This window comes from Phacochoerus africanus, chromosome 7 (assembly GCF_016906955.1).
Source record: "Phacochoerus africanus isolate WHEZ1 chromosome 7, ROS_Pafr_v1, whole genome shotgun sequence".
NCBI classification, from domain to species: Eukaryota; Metazoa; Chordata; class Mammalia; order Artiodactyla; family Suidae; genus Phacochoerus; species Phacochoerus africanus.
Window position 1 is genome coordinate 67151685 of NC_062550.1, and position 17488 is coordinate 67169172.

A 17488-nucleotide genomic window follows, 5' to 3' on the forward strand; every position below is an offset into this window, starting at 1 on the left:
TAAGATATTGTATCCCACAACTTTCACAGAGGTGCTTTTTGATCATGGATGAATGGTTACTTAATTGCTAAAAACAGAGGCAGAAAGGAGAGATCTTAACCACCACGATGCCAATGTCACTCCCCCTTTGCTGTGACTTTAAAATATTTAGCTATTTTTGGAGAAATTCTTTGAAAAGCACCACTTGAAATGACACAAGAATCAATAGGAAATGTGAATAATGCTGATTTATTAAAAATATTGGGTTTGTAATTAAATTTTTCTATGAAAACTACTTCAAGTTCAGATGTATTTTGTTAAGTTAAAAATATCATGTGAGGAGTTCCCGTCGTGGCGCAGTGGTTAACGAATCCGACTAGGAACCATGAAGTTGTGGGTTCGGTCCCTGCCCTTGCTCAGTGGGTTAAGAATCCAGCATTGCCGTGAGCTGTGGTGTAGGTTGCAGACTCGGCTCGGATCCCGCGTTGCTGTGGCTCTGGCGTAGGCCGGTGGCTACAGCTCCGATTCAACCCCTAGCCTGGGAACCTCCATATGCCAAGGGAGTGGCCCAAGAAATGGCAAAAAAAAAAAAAAAAGACGCAAAAAATTAAAAAAAAATATCATGTGAAACAAAAATTTCCTGAATTTGAATGAATCTTTGTACTTAATAAATACATGGCTGAGATCCTAGTAATGGAATCTGATGCGTAAAGTAATTCCCAATAGTTTGGATGGTTAGAAAAAAAACCCTCACAGCAAAGGAAACCAAAAAGAAAACAAAAAGACAACTTTCAGAATGGGAGAAAATAGTTTCAAATGATGCAACAGACAAGGGCTTAATCTCTGAAATTTACAAACAACTTATACAACTCAACAGCAAAAAAGCCAACAACCCAATTGAAAAATGGGCAAAAGACCTGAATAGACATTTCTCCAAAGAAGATATACAGATGGCTGACAAGCACATGAAAAAATGCTCAACATCGCTGATTATAAGAGAAATGCAAAGCAAAACTACCATGAGATACCACCTCACACCAGTCAGAATGGCCATCATTAATAAGTCCACAAATAACAAGTGCTGGAGGGGTTGGGGAGAAAAGGGAACCCTCCTGCACTGCTGGTGGGAATGTAAACTGGTACAGCCACTATGGAGAACAGTTTGGAGATACCTTAGAAATCTATACATAGAACTTCCATATGACCCTGCAATCCAACTCTTGGGCATATATCCGGACAAAACTCTTCTTAAAAGAGACACATGCACCTGCATGTTCATTGCAGCACTATTCACAATAGTCAAGACATGGAAACAACTGAAACGTCCATCAACAGATGATTGGATTCGGAAGAGGTGGTATATATACACAATGGAATACTACTCAGCCATAAAAAAGAATGACATCATGCCATTTGCAGCAACATGGATGGAACTAGAGACTCTCATACTGAGTGAAATGAGCCAGAAAGACAAAGACAAATACCATATAATATCACTTATAACTGGAATCTAACATACAGCACAAATGAACCTTTCCACAGAAAAGAAAATCATGGACTTGGAGAAGAGACTTGTGGCTGCCCAACGGGAGAGGGAGGGAGTGGGAGGAATTGGGAGCTTGGGGTTATCAGATACAACTTGGAATGCATTTACATAGAGATCCTGCTGAGTAGCATTGAGAACTATGTCTAGATACTTACATTGCAACAGAACAAAGCGTGGGAAACAAAATGTATACATGTAAGAATAACTTGGTCCCCATGCTGTACAGCGGGAAAAATAAAAATAAATTAAAAAAAATAAAATCAATTAAAAAAAAAAACCCTGACTGATATAGACACTTATTGCTTCTACATTATTCTCCGTGATTATACTCAACTACTTAAGTTTATTTTCTAAAATTTCCACTTAATGCTTCTTGCCCTGATTTGAAAAATGGATAAGCAATGAGAAAAAACATTTCACCATTAAATATCTTACTTTTGAAGCCAATTTTCCAGCTCTCTGTTTTTATGAACATTTAACCCGTGAGTAATGTTGGCCCTTCTCCCTCTTACCTGAGCAGATCACAGAGGCTGTGTTTCCATGGGCACAGTCAGGAACACCCAGGGCAGTCACAGGGCAATTCCACAAGAAGGACTCAGCCCCAGAGCAGTGAAATCGGGCTTTCCACATCTGATCACCTCCCTCTGCTCCCTTCGGGGTGGAGAGGGCGACTCCACAGCCGAGCTGACGACAGACAACATTGGCATTGGCCGTGGTCCAGTGGGAGGCACAGAGTGTTCTCCATCCTCCAGAAATATTCATCTCCACTCGCCCCGCACACTGAGAGGTGCCATTTCTCATGAGCCGGACTTCTGAGTACACTGGTGGGAGAAGACGGGATTTCAGCAACATCTCAGTTTTCTTACCTGAACTGGATAGACAGGGAGGTTGGGTCCTGATCTGACTCTCACCTGAACAGACAACTTGAACAGCTCCACTGTGGTGACAAGTGCCTCCTGGACAGGGCACTCTGGGGCAGGACCAGAGCACGGACTCCTCCCCCTTACACCTGAACTCTTCAGGCCAGACCTGGTCATCTGACCCTCTGAGGGGCCTCTGACCCAGGACAGACACAGCCTTGCCACATCCCAGCTCTGCACAGATGACCTGGGCAGTGGGGAATGTAAAGTTCCCATCAGACACTGGCGTCCAGTCTTCTTCAGAATGCACTTCTACTCGCCCTGAACAGGGTCCATTCCCTTGAGCTAGACGCACGAATCCTAAGAGAAACAAACAAACAAAAAACCCAATTAGTGTTCATGATCCTGGCTTGACAGCTGGAAAAAACATGTCACAGGCAATGGTGTGAAAGCTTCTCTCTTCCAGGTGTGGGGCATGGAGAGAGAATTTGACAGTGTCAGAGTTGCATTTTCATGAACAAGTTTCTGAAGAGAAATGCAGGAAGATTTGCGGGGTCAGTTTGGAATGGCTGAATCCCAAGAATATATACTTTGAAGTTGGTTAGAAATGAGAATTCCTTATCAAGGGGCCTGGAAATTACAGGGCTCAAGACTGGTCATTTGCAATGATCGAATATTAGGAACACATACTTTAGCATTGGTTGGAAAAGTGACTTTCAAATTTAGGCACATGGGACCTAAAGAGCCCAAGGAAATAATGCACAATGTGTGGGCACTTCAGCTTGAGTATAGAGATGTGAAGAACAGAACCAACCCAGAGTGACGTGATTATGAGAGGGCAGAGACCTGGCACGTAGACAAAAGTTAGAAAGCCATCCTGAGCATTGTGGGGCTAAGCATCTGATAAATTTTCTCCGCCAGGATCCAATCCTCAAGGGACTTGGAGTAGAGAAAATCATGAGGGCTGGATCCATGAGGGTATGCTGCCCTGTATACAGATGAGGGCTCAAGAAAAGAAATATAGACATAATAAATAATCTACTTTTATGGTACCAAATTTTGTTTTTCTAATAGTTTTTGATTGCAAAATTTCCAAGAATTTCTTAGGTGAAAAGATGAGTCTGTTAAGTTATGTAAGGAAAGTTCAGAGAGTCCTAGGTGAGAGATCAGTTGGTCCCAGCCATTTCTCTTGAAAACCTAGGATTTGTCAATGAACATGGGAAAGAGTGAGCTCCAAGTGGAAATTCAGGGGACTGATTTACCAAATTATTCCTACTAGAGGTTTTTCTTCTTTAACATTATGGTAAGCTCCTTAAAAGGGAAGATATAGCCCATAAACAAACAGAACACAAAAACAGACTCTTAAAATATTCAATTAAAGACTAAAATGGAACAAAGAAAACATAAAATAAACAGCAAGCTAGAAAACTTAAACCTAACCATAATGATAATTGCATTAAACTTAAATAATTTAAACACTCCAACTAAAATCAAGATGATCACATTGGATAAAAGGAAGACAAAACCGGAGTTCCCGTCATGGCGCAGTGGTTAACAAATCCGACTAGGAACTATGAGGTTGCGGGTTCGGTCCCTGCCCTTGCTCAGTGGGTTAATGATCCGGCGTTGCCGTGAGCTGTGGTGTAGGTTGCAGACACTGGCTCGGATCCCGCGTTGCTGTGGCTCTGGCATAGGCCGGCGGCTACAGCTCCGATTAGACCCCTAGCCTAGGAACCTCCATATGCCATGGGAGCTGCCCAAGAAATGGCAAAAAAAAAGATCAAAAAAAAGAAAAAAGAAAGAAAGACAAAACCATATTCTGTATACAAAAACATACATAATTAAATGTAAATACAGATGGGGTCAAAAAAAGATATACCATGCAAATGCTAATCAGAGAAAGCTGTATGTACTATCTATGTTAATATAATACAAAGTCAGACAATAGGACAAAGAATATATTTAGAGAGAAAAAAAGAAACATTTCACGATAATCCAAAAAAAGTTTGCAGTTTTAAAATCAGTGTGCTACATCTAAAACTGTGCTAAAGAAAAAAATTTAGAGCATTGTTGCTTCCTCATGATTACAATAAGACAGAAAATAAAACTAAGTACAAATGATCCAAATTCCATCTCAAGAATTTACAAAAATAACAGCCAATCATAACCAAAAATAAAGAAAAAATAGCAGAAATCAATGAAATAAGAAACAAATACACAATGAAAAAAAATCATGGACTTGGAGAATAGACTTGTAGTTGCCCAGGCGGAGAGGGAGAGAGTTGGATGGATTGGGAGTTTGGGGTTAAAAATGAAGACTATTGTCTTTGCAATGAATTAGCAATGAGATCATGCTGTGTAGCACTGGGAACTATGTCTAGTCACTTGTGATGGAGCATGATAATGTGAGAAACAGAATGTATACATGTATGTATAACTGGGTCACCGTACAGTATTGGGGAATGATGTACTGGGGAAATTAAAAAGAAAGAAAGAAAGAAAGAAAGATAGAAAAGAAAATCAGGAATTCCTGCTGTGGCTCAGCGGTAACAACCCAACTAGTATCCATGAGGACAGGGGTTCGATCCACAGCCTCACTCAGAGGGTTAAGGATCTGGCATAACCATGAGCTGTGGTGTAGGTCGAGGGCGCAACTCGCATCTGGAGTTGCTGTGGCTGTGGTGTATGCCAACAGATACAGCTCTGATTAGACCCCTAGACTGGGAAATTCCATATGCCCCAGGTGCAGCCCTGAAAAGAAAAAAGAGAAAGGAAGGACGGGAGGGAGGGGGGGGGAGGAAGGAAGATCAACACAGTCAATTGGTAATTCTTTATTTTCCTTCCTTCCTTCCTTCCTTCCTTCCTTCCTTCCTTCCTTCCTTCCTTCCTTCCTTCCTTTCCTTCTTCCTTTCATTCTGGCTGTGCCCAAGACATGTGGAAGTTCCCAGATCAGGGATCAAACCTGCACCACAGCAGTGACAACAACAAACCCGTAACCCACTAGGCCACCAGGGAACTCTAATTCTTTTTAAAAGGATAATAAAACTGATATTCCTCTAGCAAAAATAAGAGAATACACAAATTTAATGACACCAGGAATGAAGGGGGGTTATCGCTATAGAGCTTACCAATATTTAGATGTGAGATATGAACAAATTTTATCCTAGCCTGAAAAATAGCTGAGTCCATAAAAACTGCTTGAAAAATATAACTCACCAAAATCTGATACTATAAAAATGGAAGATCTGAGAGTTCCTAAGTTTGTTAAAGAAATAGAACCCATATTGTCAAAACTTCCCAATAAGAAAATGGCAACCTTCAAAGACTAGTTCTTCCACAGAGCTCAGAAACTACTGCTACATCAAGGTAAAGAAAGAAGGGAGGGAAGAAAGGAGAGCAGGAAGGAAATCAAAGCAGAAGCTGTGGTCAATACACCAGTTAAGAAGGACCTTGATCCCAAGCCCCCCTCCTTTATCTCCTCACCACTTCATACCTCAGGACCCAGTCCTTCTAAAGTTGTGAAACCTGTCCCCAAACTTGCTCCTGAACCCCCTGAAGTCCCCTCTCATTTCATACAAGCTCCTCTACATTCTTCTCAGGCCATCGTTTCTATCTCTGGATTTCTCCTAAACATAGCTCATTACTTCCAACAATCCACTAAAGAGACAGAAATTTTTCTCCCACACCCTATTTCTAAAAGTAAGAGGAAGAAACTCCAAGAGTTCAATATTAAGTAGAAAATTTGAAAGGCATGTTTTCTACTCTCATCTCTGCTATATCATCACCGCTTTGACTTACCTTCACATCGCTAAATACGTTTTGAAAATATAAATTAGCAGAACAAACAGTAACTTCATTAAAAAATGGGAGCCTATACTAGAGCAGTGGTCTTCATGGAATACAATGTTTAAATGCCATTGCACTTTCAAACTCTTCTTATTTTTAAGGGTGTCTCAACTGGAAATAATATCAAGACATTGATTTTCTTGAAACAATAACATTAAAAGCTCTAATATAAAAAAAATCTCCAATATCACAGAAATTTCCAACATCACCCACTCCATTTTTATCAAAATAAGTCAGGGTCTCCTTTAGGGTTTCTGCAAGCTTATCTGCAGTTTAAACCATGATGAGGACTTTGTAACAATTGAGAATGTTACTCAGAATGCCACAAAAGAGGTTTTCTTGAAAAAAATGCCTAATTGAAACTCAAATGCCCCTTGAAAATAACTATCTTTAATAATAATAATAACAATAATAATGGAAGAAAACTTTTACAGTGATGAACAGATTTGTAGCATAGATTGGGGTAATGGTTTCACAGATGTATACTTACCTCCTAAAACAGTCAAGTTGTGTACAATACATACATACAGCTTTTGTATGTCATACCTCAATATAGCAGCATAACGTAATTATTTTCTTAGGGACCTCAGCCAGTATAATCAAAACCTGCTAAACATAAGACTAGAACAATCTCTTCCCCAACATAACACCAAAGATATGATTGGCTATGGCTGCTAAGGACCTACTGCGAATGGTCTCAGGTCTCCCCCTGTTCCACCTGTGTTAACCCTTTCCTAAGACCCAACCACCTATATTAGGAATTCACCGTCATATCTGATAATATCTTCCTCCAATCCAGCTGTTCTGACTGGATTAATGCCTTGGACATTTCATCCACCGTTGTGATAACAGCTGGAAACATGTCTGGCAGACACTGCAACCACCCACTCACACTCTAGTTTCACTGCGTCTTTACTGGGTTCACCTTGGCACAGGTCAAATGCACTTAGACAGTACTGACCAGAGTTTGTGAGTCACTTCAGGTTTTCTCAGCCTCACTGCTCTTTGTACTTACTTCGCTCTAGCTACTGTATTGTAAATTCTAAAACTTCACATTTTCCCCACGACCTCAACATCCCCACAAACAGGATGTAAGCAACGGACCCCAGGTGACCAGGTGCACCAATGTGATAAGACTAGCCCCTGCCACAAATATCTCTTCTTGCCCTAACTGAATGCAACCTAGTAACATGCAAATGTACCAATGCTGTGAATACTGGTGTAGAAATATCTGTTTGAATCCCTCCTTAGAGTTCTTCTGGGCCCATATCCAAAAGTGGAGTTGCTGGATCATACGCTAATTCTATGTTTAACGCTTTTACTTTTTTTGGACATGCCCAAGGCAGGCGGAAGTTCCCAGGCCAGGGATCAAACCCAAGCCACAGCAGGGACAATGCCAAATCCTAAGTGATAGGCCATGAGGGGATTCCTCAATGAAATCCTCTCATGCCTTTTCCTTGTATAACTCTACCCTGATCCCCAAAATAATCACTTGTCTACTCCCTCTTGGTTCTTCATGCTTCAATGAGCCAGCCCCCTTGGAGACCACTCCACCGTGTGGACTCCTTTTGCCTGTGGTGAGTTTTCTCTCTTTGGCCAGTAAGTAAAATAAACTATGTTTGCCTGACCCTCTCTTATGTCTTTTCTTGCGGCCCAGCCTGACTGACCATCCCATGAAAGGATAAAAAGCAGGTACCGTAATGAAACTAATTCATAAAAGTACAGCCCAGCAGTGGTACCTGTCGGAAATATTTGACCTCACCTTCCTGCCTCTTAGGACACACCACAGAGATCTGAAGGGCCCAGTGGTCCACAGGTCTGGAGCCTTTATTGTCCAGGGACAGGCAAGCCCTCATGCTCCCTTGAGCACCTAATGCTCTAGGATCACTGTGTGACCAGAGTCTTCATGCAAGTGTGTTCTAAAGGCTGTGATCTCGTTTATCCAGAGTTTTTCTGGGAATGAGACTGAGGCTTTTCCTGCTGGGGATCCCCTTCCAGACCAGACAGGCCTTACCTGAGCAGACTGCTCCAACATCCTGGTCGTGAGAAAAGGTATGATTATAGTTTTTAAAGTCGAGATGAACACAACCATCAATACTGAGAGGTGAACCTGGCTCGGTATTGTTGCAGTAAAGAGTGAAAACCCAAATAGGACCAAGCCTTGGTCCAAAATAAGACCCTCTGGGAGCATCAATAGCAGATCCACATCCCAGCTCTTTGCACACCACTTCTGCAGCCTCCATGAACCAGTACTGAGTATATACTGAAGCCCATATTCCTTGGTGCTTCACTTCCACTCTCCCCTCACAGCGGTGGCGTCCATCCTTCAACCTCAGCTCCAGAGCTGTAAGAGAGATACAGACACAGAACACAGGATACAGGACAGATTTTAGAAGACCATGCAGTTGTATGCTGGTAGGTATTAAAAAATGCATTCTCAGGGGAAAAATCCCTGTGTATTGCATTGGTTAATTTTTGTTTGTAAATTTTCCCATGGTGATCAATTCTAAGCTACGAGTGTGGCATCACAGAACTGGGAAAATATCACCCAAAAATTCTAACAAGCGTGGTGAACCAACACCCCTGAGGATAGCACTTCAGAGACTCTGGGGGCTGCCTTCCCAGCAGATGTGCCCAAGGCCACTAGGGGCCCAGCTTCCCTGTCTCAGCTACAGTGAGGACCATGATCCCGGGGAGAAATCTTCCCTCTCCTTCTATGTTCCATAGAGAGCACTCTCGTCTCACTTGGGAACAGAGGACTATGGTGAGCAGCCTCTCCAATGTCCTGACGATTCCTGCCACCTGGTACTCATCCTTGTGTAAACCCCACACTTGACTGTAGCTAACAACACGCATCTAACAAATGGGATCTGGCAAAAGTGATGTCGAATAGGAGGTTAGGTTTCAAGATGACTCTGGTTTTTCCTGTGTTCATCTATCTTGTTCTCTCTTGCTCTGATGAAGCCACTGCCACGTCTGAGCTGCATATGGAGGGACCCCTGTGACAAGGACCTGAGGGAGGCCTCAGCCAACAGCCAGCAAGGGACTGCGGCTCTTGATTTAACAGCCCACCAAGGTCATGTGGGTTGTACCCACCCTGGCTAAACCTTCAGATGACTGCAGCCTCCTAAGGGATCCTGAGTCAGAGGACCCAGGTAAGTCGTGCCGATTCCTGACCTACAGAAGTTAGGTGATGCTAGACGTTGATTATTTTAAGCTGCCAAGTTTGGTATTAATTTGTTGCACAGCAATACATGACTAATGTAGAGCTTCTCTCCAGAGTCAGAAAATAGCAGGGTGATCAACGTCCTAGTGGGGCAGATTTCATTCTGAGACCTCTTCCCTTGGTTTGCAGGCATTGCCATCTCTCTATATGCTTACGTGGCGTTTCCTCAAGACGTGCGCACAGAGATAGAAGGAGAGAGATATCTCCCTCCCTTCCTTCCCTTATAATGCCACCTACGGGATCAGGGCCCCACACTTATGACCTTATTTTAACCTTGATTACCTCCTAAAGGCCCTATCTCCAAATTAAGTCACCCTGGAGGCTAGGCCTTTAATATATGAATTTTGGAGGGACACAGTTCAGTCTAGAGGCCTGGGGGGCCCAGGGCTAGGAAGGAAATAAAGATAAATGGGAAGGAGGCATATGAGCTAGTAGAAGCAGGGAGATATCCTGTGAAGCTTACTCAATGATTTGTTTTAGAAGTCTGACCGTGAGGTGGGAGTAAACGATTGAAATGAGACCCTAAAATTACATAAGAATCCAGCTTTTATTAATACTAAAATTATCCGTTTCAAAATCAGGTCCTATACTCGGGTGCTGTAAATGCAGAAAATAACATGATATTCTTGTCTTCATGTAGCTTTTACCTAGCTGATGACACAAACAAAGTAGATTATTTTATTGCTATGAACAGTTCTAGGAGATCTTCTCAATAATGGTAGGTTTGGTTATTGAGGCTATATATTCTGCTGAAAATAAATAAAGTAGAAAAAATTACTAAAAGTTATCTTGAAGGCATTAAAGTCCTGATTGAAGAGGAAGAAGAAGAAAAAAAAAAGCCAGGCCAAATCTGGAGGGGAAAATGGAAATTTGCTGAGATACAGGAGAATGGAGTGTGCTTGTGTATTTGTCCTGATGACATTGGCCTGTGCATAGTTGGGAAGGGGGGTGGAATGTGCTTCATTTTTGTTCGTTTGCTTGTTTATTTTTAATAATAGAAAATTTTTAGCACTTTTTCTTTTTTGGCTACCCCACAGGATATGGAGTTCCCGGGCCAGGGATCATATCCGAGTTGCAGTTGTGACCTGATGTGGCAATGCCAGATCCTTAACCCACTGTAAGAGGCCTGGGATTGAACCTGTGTCCCAGCACTCCAGAGACACGACAGATCCCATTGTACTGCAGCATGAACTCCAAGTGTGTTTTTATGGGCTTTTTTGGTGAAGAGGCATAAATCAAAATCCAAACCCACATACAAGTAGATGAAACATCCAACAGAAGACATTCTCCACAATCAGCCAGGACACCAGTTGAAACAGAGGTGCTCTTGCGTAAAGTTATATTCAAAATTTCAATCTCTAGACTATCTGGTTTGTGTCAGTTTTTGAACTTGTATTAAGGTGATCCACTACTAATAATAAAATGAAATAAAAAGCTAATAAAAATAAAAGCATTTCTAGAGTAAATTGCCTTGTTCCTAGGCTTCGAATTATTTCTATGCATGATATTTATAAATATAGTGACCAGTATATTGTCAATTAAAAAAAGCAAGCACACAAAGAAACAAAGTTCCATTAACAAGAACCAAGAGAACCTCCTGAAGCAGACACAGAGACTTCTCATAGTGAATACATCACATACTAAGCTATACCACTACCACACATACAATATTTAAAGAAGGAAAAATATACTCTTAAAGCATCTTCAAGGGACCAGAAAATGCATGGACAAAACTTAAAAACCTAAAGCTAACTTCTAGGAATGAAAATATGTTTGTTGGAAGTTCCCATTGTGGTAACGAGCCCAACTAGTATCCATGAGGATGTGGGTTCGATCCCTGGCCTCACACAGTGGATTAAGGATCTGGCCTTGCCATGAGCTGCACCGAAGATCACAGTTGCGGCTTGGATCCCACGTTGCTGTGGCTGTGGAATAGGCCAGCAGATGCAGCTCGGATTTGACCCCTAGCCTGGGAAAATCCAAGTGCGGCCCTAAAAAGCAAAGAGAGAAAGAAAGGGAGGGAGGAAGGAAGGAAAGAAGGGAGAAAGCAAGAAAAAAGGAGGGAGGGGGAGTGAGGAAGGGAGGAAGGAGAAGATATATTTGCTGAAATTAAAATTTTTACGTAACATTAAACTCAGGTAAAGAGAGAATTAATGAAGCAAATGATAAATCAGAATGAATTGCCTGGAATGCTGCACAGAGAAACAAAACGATGAAAATTACAGAAGAGAAATTACAGAAGAGACAGAAAATGGAAATAGAAGGGTGTAATAAAACATAGAAAGGAAGAGAGGGAGATGAGAGAGAGAGACACGCAGGACAGAGTCCCAGAAAGAGAGAGAATTGAGCAGAAGTAATATTTGACAGATATTGACTGAGAGTTTTCCAGAATTGATGGAAGACACCAATCCTTAGAGTGAATAAGCCCAAGAAAACTTAGGCAAGATATATAAAAAGGAATTCATTTGTAGAATCGTCATAGATGGAAAAGCAGCTAGTGTTCAGTGATACTTAAAATTCTCTTTGGAGTTCCCATAGTGGCACAGAGGAAAGGAGTCTGACTGCGAACCTTGAGGTTGCGTGTTTGATCCCTGGCCTCTCTCAGTGGGTTAAGGATCTGGTGTTGCCGTGAGCTGTGGTGTAGGTCGCAGATCTGGTGTTGCTGTGGCTGTAGCATAGGCCGGCAGCTGTAGCTCTGATTAGACCCCTAGCCTGGGGACCTCCATATGCTGCAGGTGCAGCCCTAAAAAAAACTTCTCATGTACTGAGCACATGGGACTATTAACACTTCCTAGTCTGTTTGAAGTTAAGCATCACTATGTGATCTGACTTATCCAATGAAGTATGAACAAATGATGTGAGTCACTACCACACAGAAAGAGGTAAGAACCAATATACTTTTCTACCACAGCAAATACTGCATCCTTGGGTTGCAGTGGTGGCATGAGATGGTGGAGATTTCAACAACCTGAGCAGTTGAATAATTACGAAGCAGAAATCCTGCCAAATTGAGTGGAACATGTCATGTAAGAATAAATTTTGGTTACGTGTTACTACAACATAACCTACCTTATTCTTACCAAAATGGTAAGAAACAGCAGAAAATTGACAAAAGAAATTAAGACAGAAACTAGGTATATAAATTAAGAAACATCTATACTAACGTATAAGTCCCCATGAATAAAAAGATATGCCAACATAGAGTAGATTGAAGCCTTAGATGTGCCAAAAGAAAAAAAATGCCAATCTAAAATTCTATATTCAAAACCATTCTCTCAAAGAATAACTTCCTTAAACATGACATAATCAGAATGCTGATATAAAAGATGATGACCTCTATCCCCTCCAAAAAGTTCAAAAATTCAACAGCTATCAGGAAAAAAACAATCTTTGAAAAGATCTGGAGTCCTCCAAGAAATTTTACTACATCAAGACACTGTCCTTTTGACCACAACTTTCCATCCTCCAAGCCAGGATTGCTCAATGCCAGGTGCGCCAAGAGAGTTCCTCTCACGAGGACAGTAAGAACAGGCTGAGCAGTGTCCCTAGTCTTTGGGGGCACCTCATGAGAGTCCTGCTTCAGTTTTGCCTCACCCAGACCTACAAAGCTGAGCTAGCCTTATAGAGATGACTAGGAATAAACAAGAAAAGCAAAGACCAATAGAAGCCATACTATGAAGCAATGACAGTTCACAGTGACCTGCTCTGCAGAAAACTGCCGCAGATTTTACCCCTGAGAAACAAATAGCTTGCACAGATGATGCTGAAGTTATTGTCAGATTTAGCCCAGTGTACACATGCTGCTTCACACTGGACACCAGTCCTTGCCTGCTCCCTTCCCGTCCACTTCTTCCAGAGCCCTGTAATAGCACCAGTTTAGTGTGTAAAGGAATAGTTAATGATACAGAGAAATGTCTGAAATATGTGATTGATTTTAAAAAGATGTTAAAAATAATATATACTAACATCTAATCTTGGGTCTACGTTTTTGAGCATAAAAAGTAGACCAACGATTGCATTTGAGGGATAATGTTATGCCCGTGCTCATCATGGATTTCATGATGGAGACTCCTGTAGTGTGTGCCCAGCTCAGAAATCATCAAATGCTGGAGTTCCTGTTGTCACTCAGCAGGATACCGACCCTACCAGTATCCATGAGGATGTGGGTTCCATCCCTGGCCTTGTTCAGTGGATTAAGGATCTGGTGTTGCCTTGAGCTCTGATGTAAGTCACTGAATGCAGCTTGGATCTGGCATTGCTATGGCTGTGTTGTAAGCTGGCAGCCGCAGCTCCGATTCAACCCTTAGCCCAGGGAATTCATGAAATGCTCAAAAGGCCAGGACTATTGTTTAATAAGGAGCAGGCCCAATGTCATATGAGGTAGAATATAATTTTAGTAGAATAACACTGAATGGTGTTGTTTCAGGGAAAATGAAAAGAATACTTGCTTTGGTGAAATATTCTTGCTGCTAAGGAACTACCGAGGAAACCCCCTATAGTTTTCCTCATAAGGGAGCAGGCCTTGTATCAGAGCATCTATTATTTGCCCCCCTTCATGGGACCAAAACCCACCTCTGCCCTTCAGAGCCCTCAGGAGGACAATCTTCACTAGCATCAGATCAGCACTCCAGGAGCAGAGACTGGAGAGGGAGGTTTTCCCAAGGAGAGTTATAGCACTAGAGACTGAGGTCTAAGGGGACAACAATGAGTGCTGAGATGAGACGGCACTGTACTGAGAGGCTTGGCTGGACCCATCCCCAGATCTGAAAGATCCACCTCCTCCAGGCTGAAGACTAGGTTTTCAGCAGCACTAGCTCTGAAGCCTGCAGTCCTCTCCCTCAGAGGAAACCTGCTCATAGGGAGGGAAAAAAAGGGCCTGAGAGAGAAAATGCACCTACAGAATTCACAAGAGATCCTAGAGAATTGAAAGAACCCTTGCAGGACCCCAGCATATCAGCAAACAATTTGTAGGGACTCAGGAAACTTTCTACATCTGGTGATGAACATCAATTAATCTCTATAAACAAGGGGCCGCTTTCCTGGCTGCAGGTTTCTCTGCTCTAAAATGACCACCTGGAAGGAACAAGTGAGGCCAGGAACTAAAGACTCATACAGCCCAGTGCTGGGCAAACCTCACAACAAGCAGAGAGGAGGCATCGTGGGGTTGAAGGAGAGAAGCAGGCAGGTGCAAGTTTATCTATGATCTGGTTACATGCAGCTGACATGACCCCGCAACCATGTGGGCACCCACTGTGTTTCACAAACCAACTGACTCAGTCCCTTCTCGGCAGCCCTGTTCCTCTCACACAGACAGGCTTCACACACCCTCGCACACCCTACACACCTTACACACACACACAAGCACAGAGCCTAAAGGAGCCTAAATGCGTAAAACATGGGAATCCCATGGAGAGTCCTCTACAAAGCAGCAAATGGCGTGTGTGGGGAACAGCCCAGAGACCCAGCTGAGGTCAGTCTCTGGACCTGCCACACCCGGGGAGCCACTGGGACTCCACAGAAGCTCCCTGAGAGCAAGGGAGACTGGTGGACAGGACTGAAACACACTCACCTCAGTCCACACCAAATAGCATTCCTCTGTAAAACCTGCTGCTACGACCAGTCCACCCTCAGCAGGAGAGGAACCAATATTCACAATCAGCGTGGTTCCCTTTTGGTCAAAAACATAGGGTCTCCACAGAGGCTTCGGCTCCATAACTCCAGGGACACTTCCCTGCACTGAGGTGTCCATACATTGGTTGTTGATCCCAGGAAAGAGACGAAACTCTTACCTTGACCCCCCACCATGATGACCAGGAGGAAGCAGAGTCTCTGAAGAGAGAGGTGTCTGTTTAGAGCCATCCTGACTCCCAGGTCATCAAGGTTGAAGTCCCTGCCGCAAAATAACCAGAGAGGGTGTCAGGGGACCGACAAAGGTCTATATAGACCCATCCCCTGACATCCTCCCTACCGAGAGCCAATAGAGACACTTTCTACCATTTCAGATGCTATTGGAGGCTTCATCTCCACTTTCTGAAGCTTAGACACCAATTAGCTTCTGAGTCTTCAACATCTCCTTATATGAGCAACACGGTCCTTTGACCTCATCCCCGAGGAATAAGGTCCCCGTGACCAGGGCAGGGGTAGAAAAATTATATCAAAAAACATGAATACATCTCTCTCCCTCTCAGATCATTCTGGCTGATCCCCACAGACTGTGAGATCTCACAGGGTCAGGGTGCTGGGACCAGTTGGCCTGTGGAGAACATCTTTGGTGTAATCAACATTGATCTTCCCTGTGACTGAGCCCAAGCTGAAGCAGAGAAACAAGGAAGGCTTGAAATGTGAGAATAATTATCAGAGGAACAGAAAACGAGGACCAGGAGCAGAGGACTACACAGGTGAACGTAGAAGGGGTGAGGTGGGAGCCACCAGTTGGGAGGTGTGATTGTCAGTCTTTCCCTGCTGCTCAGAGTAAGCTATTTACTGGGTCCTGGAGCACATAGGGGGCTCATAATATCATGGGGCTTTGACAGAACCTAGCTTTTCCCCTCCAGGACCTTTCTTATCCCCTGTGTCCTGTACATACATGCCAGTAGAGGTCGAATTCTCCTTCTCCAGGATGAAAGGGGGAGGTAACCTACAGGGTATTTACAGACAGACCCAACCTCCTCCTCTTGTACAACTGCCCAGGGCCAGCAGTCCTGCCCTAGGAGCTGGGCTGGGGTTCAGGGGTCAGAGCCAATCAGCTGATGCACCTGCACAATTTTTTCTGCATCCACCCTCCTACTCTTTTGGAATCTCTCTCTATCTCTCCTGCCTTCTCCCTCTGTCATGCTTTTTAGGGCCACACATGCATCATAGGGCAGTTCCTATGCCAGGGGTCAAATCAGAGCTGCTGCTGCCAGCCTACACCACAGCCAAAGCAATGCTGGACACTTAACCAGTGAGGCCAGAGATCAAACCCAAGTCCTCATGGATACTAGTCAGGTTCGTTACCGCTGAGCCACAAAGGGAACTTCTGGTATCTCTCTTAATTCAATGCCTGAGGTAACATGAGGTTTAATTCCAAATACATATTAGCTTTGCTATCCCTGACATATGTACTCATTCTTTCATTTTCACTGCCTTCACTGTTAGTCACCCCAGAGAAAGAAACAAGGGGAGATAGAAATAACAAGGCTTCATAAGATATAAATGCTCAGGTGAAAGTTGCCAGTTACTGGGCATAGCGCCCAGCACACCATCAGCTAGCACTTGCTAAGGTGCTGCTCCACAGCACTGCACATAAGCATGCTGTGGGCTGGGAATAAAGCAGTGAGCAAGAGAGACACTATCCTTGATCTCATGGAATTCACATCCAGCTGGTGGTGAAATATTATACAAATATTTACTTATACCAATATAAGTATATACAAATTATATATGTGTGTAAATAATTATTTAACAACATACGTGAAAAACTATGAAGAAAAAAGATAGTGAGTAATAAGAGGAGGGTGAATGGGAAGCTTCTTTTTTTTTTTTTTTTTTTTTTGCTTTTTAGGGCTGCCCCTGTGGCATACAGAAGTTTCCAGGCTAGAGGTTGAATCAGAGCTACAGCTGCCGGCCTAAGCCATGGCCTCAGCAATGCAAAATCCGAGCTGCCTCTGCAACCTACACCACAGTTCACAGCAATGCCGGATCCTTAACCCACTGAGCAAGGCCAGGAATTGAACCCGCATCCTCATGGATACTAGTTGGTTTTGTTACCAATGAGCCAAAATGGGAACTCCCAGGAGAAGCATCTTTTGGAAAGGGATATTTACCTGATAGTGAGGTGGGTACACCAGGGAAATCAAGACCATCAACCACACCCATGGTCCCTCCCTCAACCCGGTAATTTCTGAAAAACATGCCCTTTCTAAATGCGTACATATTGAAATTCTATTCTACTACTTCTTGCTCTTATTCTGACCATACCCATCCTTCAAGGCATCAGTACCTCTACTCCCCTTGAAATCTTTGTTTGACTGAAAATAGAATGCACTAGGA

At 43.1% G+C, this 17488-nt stretch overlaps 1 protein-coding gene across 2 annotated transcripts in view; it reads right to left on the bottom strand.

Moving 5' to 3' along the window:
• The window catches only part of LOC125131271 (antigen WC1.1-like), a 29237-nt gene extending 13888 nt beyond the window's left edge, over positions 1–15349 (bottom strand). For both annotated transcript variants that reach the window (XM_047787629.1, XM_047787628.1), the window contains exons 1-4: positions 15247–15349; positions 8246–8575; positions 2437–2745; positions 2038–2346 (exon numbers count right to left, since the gene is read on the bottom strand). In XM_047787629.1, the coding sequence (XP_047643585.1) occupies positions 2038–2346; positions 2437–2745; positions 8246–8575; positions 15247–15316 (1018 nt within the window). In that variant the 5' untranslated portion in view covers positions 15317–15349. The remainder of the gene's footprint in view (positions 1–2037; positions 2347–2436; positions 2746–8245; positions 8576–15246) is intronic.
• Positions 15350–17488: the final 2139 nt, after the last annotated feature.